General features: G+C 40.5%; 1 protein-coding gene across 1 annotated transcript; it reads right to left on the reverse strand.

The window, feature by feature from the left end:
* Nucleotides 1-2,593: 2,593 nt before the first annotated feature.
* Nucleotides 2,594-8,766, reverse strand: ZBTB18 (zinc finger and BTB domain containing 18). Its single transcript, XM_010706841.3, is given in 3 exon segments — nt 2,594-5,807; nt 5,810-6,202; nt 8,406-8,766. Coding segments are annotated over 3 exon segments (1,593 nt in total). The 5' UTR covers nt 8,419-8,766; the 3' UTR covers nt 2,594-4,620.
* Nucleotides 8,767-8,776: the final 10 nt, after the last annotated feature.

The raw sequence follows: 8,776 nt of genomic DNA on the forward strand, positions 1-8,776 counted from the left end.
GTAGAACGACATGAAAATACCTTTGGATCTGTTTTCCAGCGTTAGTGTATTTGTGCAGCCTCAAAATGTAGTTCACTTTAGCTCTGAAGGAATTTACACTGCTTCACGAGGAGAGGAAGCAGCATGCAGAAATGTTCTCCCCTTGCAAGTTCTGCTCGGCTGCAAATCGCTGCGGTATCGTCCACCATAAAAAGGGGGGTTGATTTTACTGATGATTTTGGGAAAATGTATTTTGACGTCTGAAGAGTTCATTTAAAAGTTAGAATATTTGACTGTTGTAGAAGCCTTTTTTAATTAGATAAAACAAAGAGGGGCTGCGCTGCCGGCAAATCACACTATCGCTTCTCCACTTCGGCAAAGCAGAAGGCAGAAGCGGGCAGGCAGGAGAAGGCTAGGTGTGCTGCAGGAAGGAAAGGGAATGCGCTGGTTTCCAAATTAATTTTACAATTTTGCTTAGGATTCAAATGAGGAAATTCAAGTTCTGAAGGGGCGTGCAGCTTTAACTCCCGCTCAGCAGAAATACCTATGGAATCGTTTGGTCCTAGAGCAGAAGAAGCAGTGAAGATCCCTTCTGTTCTTTGACTAGAAAGTTTTTTCTAAAACTCTCACCGAGTTCTTTTTAAATTTCACCTAAAATGTGCAAAGTTCTTATTAAGTAGATGGTATATAGAATAATACGTCCGCTTTAAAATTCTCTATAGCATTAATACTCCAGCTTCAGTTTAGAGAAATCATGCACGATGAGAGAATTTTGAATGATCACGTGAAGAGGTTAAATAAACAACTGAATCGTAAATTCCCTGAGAGCCTCAGGATAGACCTATGCCCAGCTGTAAAGCAACGAGGGGCAGTGGTCAGAGGAGATCTTCTGAACCTCTGAGGTTCACAGCACAGCCTCCATCTTCACAATTTGCCTTATGCCCCAATGGCAATAGAAACGGTACGGGTTTTGTTACCACACACCCCCGAGCCAATAGAACCGTTCTTTCATGCTTCATTATCTAGGGAGTATATCACAAGAAAAAGGAAAAAAAAAGTTACAGCTATTTGGATATGTCAGTACATTAAAGCTGATGGAGAGAAGCAGCACACAGAAGTATGTTTCATCTTTTCATTGAAGAAACACTTTGATAGCCACGAGCAAGCGTGTGCCGCACATGCATAGACCGACTAGGTAAAATCTGAACATACAAAGCCTATTTTGAAGGATCTTGTCATTAGTGGATGCGTTATGTTTTCTGTTACCCCCCCTCTCCCAACAGGGCTCTTTCTAAATCTAGCCCTATTTGTGAATCTATAGATCTTAAAAATCTTCTTGTTCGAGAACAAATGGCAAATCTGCCTAGAGCCACATCTAAAGCTCATCAACTGTATGCATTTCAGAACTGCAATATTAGCCTTTTTCAGTCTTGATGATACTTTAAACTGCCTTAACTACACATAATACTCTGGTGCATGAAAGACTGGGCTGCAGCAAAGGCTTGCTGGTAGAAAATGAGAAACCTACATGGCCAAGAATACTCATGTTCTCACATTTACAAAAGAAAGTGTTTCCTAAACAACTCACTTGATTAGGAAAGAGAGGGTGGAAAAAAAAGAGCAAATGATATTTGAAATTGTTATAAAGATCAAAACAGTGAAAAAAGTCATTTTGGCTAGGTATGAACTATCACAGATGTAGGAAGAAATGCAGCATAGCATTAGGCGACAAGATTCATTTGGTCAACTGAAGTTGTACCTAGGAAGATGACAAATCTAATGAAACGTTAAAATCCTGATTTTTTTCTTTCAAATTTGCCCTGCTGTCTCTGTTCCAGACTTATAATTTAGCTCTACTTTTATACTCCCATTGGGCTCTGCAGGGCTGGTTTCATCCCTAGGAGGGAACGGTTTCGATAAAGAATTCTGGGTATATCCTGCAACAAACCTCTAAAATGTCTTTTTCAAAGGTTTCACTGCGCTTTACTTCTTCTTTTTTAGAAGAAAGGTTTAGCCTGTAAGAAAAATCCACAAACAGCTGTAGGATTATTCTCATTTTCCTTTGCAGCCCAGACAGTTTTGATGGATTGCTGGTATTTTGGACATTTGGACTGTTACTTGCTCTGTAGTGTAGACTGCCAGTCCCTACCCGAGCTGTACTTCAGATTAAGTTGTTTCCTTCTGCTCTACTGTTCTGACAGAAACGGAATACAAAAGGGAGAGCCCAAGAGATCTGCTTGGGGTGAAACTAAGCCCAGAAAAGGAATTTTGTGTCTTTAGAGAGATCTGCGTGGAATCAAAATTTCTGGAATTGAATAGATCGCTTCTGCAGATGTCTTTGGGGGAAAAAAGATTAATCCCTCTACAGAATGATAGAGAGCTACAGACACAGAAATGCTTTCAAAACACAAGCATTTAATTTGTCGAAATGTTAAGAGAGATGTAAATAACGGACGTCAGCATCAAAGTGCTCAAAAAGCATACCGAAAACATATTCTGTACAGTTAGCAACAGAAGTCTGTGCAAAAGTAATAAAGTTACACATTATAAAAAATACTCCGTAACTATCGTGTAAAAGAGGGGAAAAAAAAAAAGAAAAAAAAAGACAAGGGAATTGATTTCTCAGTTCATATAATTTATTGCAGTTAGCACACAGTTTAAAAATTCACCAACACACCAATAGTACAAAACTAAACAGCATTATAAGTTATTCCCCCCTCAGGAAAATAAAACATACTATGATTGTCAAAGCTAGATGTCAGTCTAAGTTTTAGAACAAAAGAAGAATGTGAAACTAATAAAAGGAAAAAAGCAATCACTCACAAGGACCACAAAAAAATCCAAGAGAAAGTCCATTTTTTTTCTCAGACACTGATTGTCTTCTCTAAATTAATAAAAGAATGTATTTTTAAACCTAGAAACTATTCAAGTAACTAAAGATAACGCTCCAAGGCCATTTTCACAGCTTTTTTTTTGTTTTGTTTTAAATGCCATTACAGCCAAATTAACACACATTTGACCAAATATTTCCAAAACAGTCCAGCAATACACAATGGAGTTTTCCATTCAGTATCTTAAGCACAAAAATAGGCTATGTTTACAGTAGTTAAGGCGATCAAATTTTAAACAAAAGCAGAAAAAAAAAGGAAAAACAGCAAACGTTTTCCATGCTACTCCCATAGACCTTATTTGTAAGTGCAAGACAGGAAAACAAACACTGTGCAAAATGCTTTTGACCTGCGTGTTGGTCATTAAAACCACACGTCAGGCTGCAGTCTCTGCTGCTTGGATACACAGAGCCCTCTACCCTCCCCCGGCCCCCCCCCCCTCCCCCCGTCAATCAGGGCTTTCCAGTCCTTTCAGCCCGGGGCTTTTTCAGTCCACAGACCCTTTTCAAGGGGGGAAAAAGAATGACCTATTGTGGATGTGTACAGCAGGAATCCTAAAAATGCTCATCTGGGTAAATGTATGCACCTAAAGTTGGAGCTGGCGTGGGGTTTGTGCAATTAGAAGGTTTTCTTTTAATGAATGCACACTGCACATGCAAATCTTTAAGCCTGTTTGTAAACATTCATATTTTCCTTGTTACGTAGCTAAATTGTCAACTCGTAGCTTAAGTTTTTCTCAACTGAAAGACAGTGGGAAGGAAAATTTAAATTATATAAAATAAAAACAGTGCATTTACGTTCTTCATAACACCGGCATTTTCAACGGTGCTTTTTCCTAAGGAAATTAAATAATTTTAAACTCACTCATTAAAGTTATACAATGCAAACAAAGACAAAAATATACTGAAACTCATGCATTTCTGTAGCGTTAATATTTACTTTTCAAGACTCAACTAAGAGCATCAACACAACCTGCCAAGTTCTTTGATACCTCCCCCCGGCCCATGTAATCAATTACAGTATACAATAACAGTAATTCACATTTTTTAAACACACAGTTCATCACTGCTGAAGCTGCAATATCCTTTTTCATCCCAAGCAAACCTTCATATAAGACAGAGTCCCAGTGATCCCAGTGTACTCTCAGGGTTTTTGTTTTGTGGTGGTTGTTTTTTTTTTTCTTTTTTTATTATTATTATTATATTTTTTTTCCAGTGGGAACTGTCAGAAATCCAGAAGTTGCCATAATAAGTTTTAAGTCAACCACTTGTTTAAAAATAGATAATCCAGCATTTCAGAAATTTTCCATTTGGGTCTAAAAGCATTCAGGTTTCCAACAGCTAGAAAGGATTCATGCAATTAGAAAAAAACGTAAAGGAACTGATAAAATTGGGAAAGGATTTCTACATTCGGATTTTGAAAGGAAAATTATCTAGAGCTCAAAATAACGCAGCGTTTTGGGGAGAACAAAGCCATGTCAACATTTTCAAATTGGAGATTCTTTAAAATTAAAGTATCCGCTGGCTTCTAGTCCAAAAAAAGGGGAAAAAATACGCTCCGATGCTTATTACTTCACCACGTTACCTCTAAAGTTCCGTTTTATCAGAGTGCTAAATTAGTGAAATATTCATGCTGCCTTAAAGTGCAAAAACAAGCTAATAGCCAAACTTTCAGTTCAAGGAAACAAGATTGCTTTTAGACTGTACCACAACTATATAGATTTATATATATATTATTTATATATATAAAAATTTTATTTCCAAAGTTCTTGTGAGCTATCTTCTAAGGTCCAGTCTCTGACAGTAGGTAAGCTCAGTGCTTCGCTTTTGACAGACAATGAGTTCACCAACTCACAGTGAAACTTCCGAATGTGTCTGTAAAGGTCTCCGGACTGCGTGAACCTGCGCTCACACCACTTACAAGCGTGTGGCTTCTCCCGCGTGTGAACCACTGCGTGGCGGCTCAGGTTGTGGGAGTACTGGAAGCTCTTCCCACACTGGGTGCAAGTGTAGGGCTTTTCACCTGAATGAGTCCTCTCATGACGTTTCAAGGTGTACATGCAAGAAAAAGTCTTACCACACAGCGAGCAGGTGGGGACATTGACATCGGTAGCAGGTTTGCTGCGGATCCCGTCCTGCTCTCGAAAGTGCGTGCTTAAATGGATCTGCAGAATGTGGGGACTGGGAAAGACTTTGTTGCACAGAGGACACATAAAAATTTGGCCAGCGGGGCTGAGTATGTTTGACACGTAAGGGAGCAAGCTGCTGTCCATGTTTCCTTCCACCTGGACTCGCTCGTTCTCTGGAGTTATCATTTCGTCATCACTTGCCTTGTCCTCTCTATCTAGCTCCCTCAAGACCGAATCTTCCCTCATCGGAGCCAGATGGGCCGGCTCGTACGGTACCCTGTTATTAGTGCTCACACTTTCTTTCACAGTGCTATGTTCCATATCATAGTCATTAGTGCCAACATCACTCTCATCACAGGAAGCCTCTTTCTCCACCTTCACCTGAACCAGGCTGCTTCTAAGCATGTCCTGCGAAGAGAAATAAGAACTGTTCAAATTTTCAACTCCTGAAAGGCTGGACTTGACAGACAGGTCCAGCACGCAGTCAACATCTGCTGAATCCCTCATGGAGGTGACAGACCTCTGGGACAAAGACTCTGTTGAACTGCAGGGGCTGGCTACTGTTTTTCCAGCTGCTGTTGCGTGTGTCTCTGCCTCTCCGCCAGTCTGGGGAATGCCTGCTGAGTCTGAGGGCAATCTCATCCACATGTTCCCAGGCTCGGCCGCCAAGTCTCTTTTGCTAGGCAGGATGTTCAATTTTTCATCTTCTCCTTCGTCTTCATCGCTGGGCAAGTCTCCTGGCATGTGGCTGCTGCCGTCGGAGAGGCTTTCCACTTTGTCTGAGCAACTTGAGGCGTCTTCCTCCTTTTTGTACTGTCTGCCTCCGTGGTTGCTTTCTCTTTCAGCTTCTTTTTGCAGACTTTGACAATGTCATACATGTGGAGATAACTGGCAGCTGCTAGCACGTCTTCAATGGGCAAGTCTTTGAACTGGAGTTTTCCTTCGTACATGAATTCAAGCAGGAGAGCGAAAGCTGGGGCTGTAACAATGTCGCTGTTCAGATGAACAATGTCTCTTTTGTCCAGCTGGTCCTTGTAAAAGAGGTGGAAATACATGCTGCATGAAGCCAGTACAGCTCTGTGCGCTCGGAACTGGGCATCTCCTACCAGAACAGTGCAATCACAAAGAAAACCCTGATGTCTCTGCTCACTCAGACACTGTAGCAAATGTCTACTGTGGTCAGGAAACTCCATGCTGTCTTCATAACCTAGAAAGTAATAAGATTTTTCAAAATTACACATGGCTCGGAACAACAGAACTTAGGAACCCAAGTTATTCCACTCTGAAAGCCCAGCGTTCCTACTGCCAGAATTCTGACACCACCACTACGCGAGGATTATTTAACGCGTACGCACAATGGCCTCTCTTTCCCCAATCAACCACTGAAGTTCTGCTTTCCCCTCACTCCTCAATAAGCCATTCTAATAAGCGCTTAGCTACTATTTGTATACTTTCTTTTTTTTCTTTTTAAAGTACCACCTCCGTTCAGAAAATCTGTTCAACAGTTATTTTATTTCTTTCTCAGGGAACTTCCTCCAGATTGTGTCCCTAGCAGGACTGACCAAAAAAAAAAAAAACCAAACAAAAAAACAAAAAACAAAACAAAAAAAAACTGACTTTTTTTTCTTAAGCACTAAGTTTGAGAGATCACAGAAGGAAAAAAAAAAAATAAATCAGGTGATCAACATTCTTTTTAAAGCTAAACTGTAATAATAACAGGAGAGTTTTGTGTATGAAGAAATGTTAACTGCCCAAACCTGAAGGTCTAGCATTCATAAAGAGTATGAACTGACAGGGGTAAAGAATTTTTATTGATAGGAAAATCAAGCTTTTTTAGAAACCTGGCCTGCACTGCATTCTCTTCCTGGTAGGTACAGTTTCAGGTTTGGAACCTTCTCCACACTGTACAAAGGAAACAAAACGCTTTTTTGCTAAGGTGCAGAATTTGCAAAAGGAAAAGAAAACTATCAGGTAAAATGCCATAGAGCACCGCTTTCCCTGTGCAGAAGGACAGAAATTTCCCTCCCCTCCCACACCACACTGAGTTTGCAGTACCAAACTTTAAAAAAAAAAAAGCCATTCAACATCAGAGTGTCTGCACATTTAAAAGGAGTATCCTGAGTGCTGTGCTTACCCAAGTCTTTTTCTATTCACCCTCTCTGATGATACAAAAAAAAACCCACCAAAACAAACAACAACAACAACAAAAAAAGCCCACAAAAAAACAACAAACCAAACTTCAAAGAAGTAGAGAAGTCAGAATTCAAACAGAAAGTAAAATCTCCTAAAACCCTGTCTCAACCTATTCTTCTGTGACTGCTGGCAACGCTCTTCCAAACCATCCAAACACACCGTGGCTCTCTGGGCTGGCAGATATTGCTGAAAAATGCCCATCCCCGGCAAAGCGAGATGTGCTGAAACTTACAGCACAACCCTGGCTATATTCTGTGAAATACCACCGCTAGAGTAAAGCACGAAGATTTACAATACAATCACTTTAAGTGCCCCACAGCCAACATCAATCCTAATCCTTAAGAGGGCTAAAAATAAAGATTGGAGGGCAGCTCACAAGGTAGCTGTGATCAAATTAGGAGGCTGAAAGGACAGAGAGGGACGAAGAAGGAAGCTTATAAACATCTGATCCAGCTGACTGTGGCCATATGGCAGCTGCTGCCCAGATAAAGAGATTAAGAATAGAGGAGTGCGATTACAGCTGTCTGGCCAATTCAGGCAGCTCAAATCTACAAGTTCTAAATTAGTCGCAAATACAAAAACTCCTTCAAATAATTATTGTTACGCCGGAATAAAAGATTGCAAATGCTACAGGCGAGAAAGAAAAGAGGAAACCAGTAGGCTATTCTCCCAGGTACAAAAGTTTCTAAACACACAAGTGATTTCTATCTTTCAGAAGCACTCCAGCTGTATGCTCCCACAGTTCCGGGTTGCTGGCTATTTAACCACCAAGCGCAGTGAGAGCCTTCACAACAAACACGGTTCAGCCAGAACGGTTCTTTTTAAAAGCACGTTCGTGTCTATTTCACCAAAAATCCCCATCAAGTCAACCTAAAGATGCAGCACAAAAGCATAAAGCAAAACTCCCGTTAGCTCGCCTCCGAATGCATTTCAGTTTTAGTCTCAGAAATTGAGAATGAAGTTGCTCTCGTCACATCCTAAAACCAGAAATTTTCTTCTCACGACACGCATTAAAGTTAATTCTATCCATGTGCATCAAACCGATACTCTCAAACTGCAGCCCCAGCCTTTTTGACCAAGTCCACTTATCTGCTTAATACTCAATTTCATATATTACCTCCAAACTTGGTTAGAAAAGTAATGTGATTTTTCCTGAAATTCAATAAACAACACACCAAAACAGAAAGATGCTGTATCTAATCTATTGCTACTCCTACCTTTAGTACACATAAACCTGATTAAGTCCTTTCCTCTGAGTCTCGCTGGCTCCAGGTCTGTTAGATCGGTGGAAAAAAAGCAGACTGGGAGAGACAGATGCAAAGTGGAGATGATGTTAGAGAGGAATGAGATACCTTCTCCACACACAGATCTGCACACACTAACTCCCTGTCTGTGTGTTAGAATAAAAGGCTGAGGGATGGCAGGCTGTCAGCTGCTCTGACATCATGTTCAGATGGAAATGCTACCTCCAGCTGTGCTCCTTTTAATGCCATATGCTACTCCTCTACACTCCTGCCACCAGCTTTTTCTTAGGAGAACTTTTCTCTTCTGTTAGTATAAACAAAATACTTCAAAGTCTCTTTTTTTT

Source organism: Meleagris gallopavo, chromosome 2 (genome assembly GCF_000146605.3).
Source record: "Meleagris gallopavo isolate NT-WF06-2002-E0010 breed Aviagen turkey brand Nicholas breeding stock chromosome 2, Turkey_5.1, whole genome shotgun sequence".
In the NCBI taxonomy this organism is placed as follows: domain Eukaryota; kingdom Metazoa; phylum Chordata; class Aves; order Galliformes; family Phasianidae; genus Meleagris; species Meleagris gallopavo.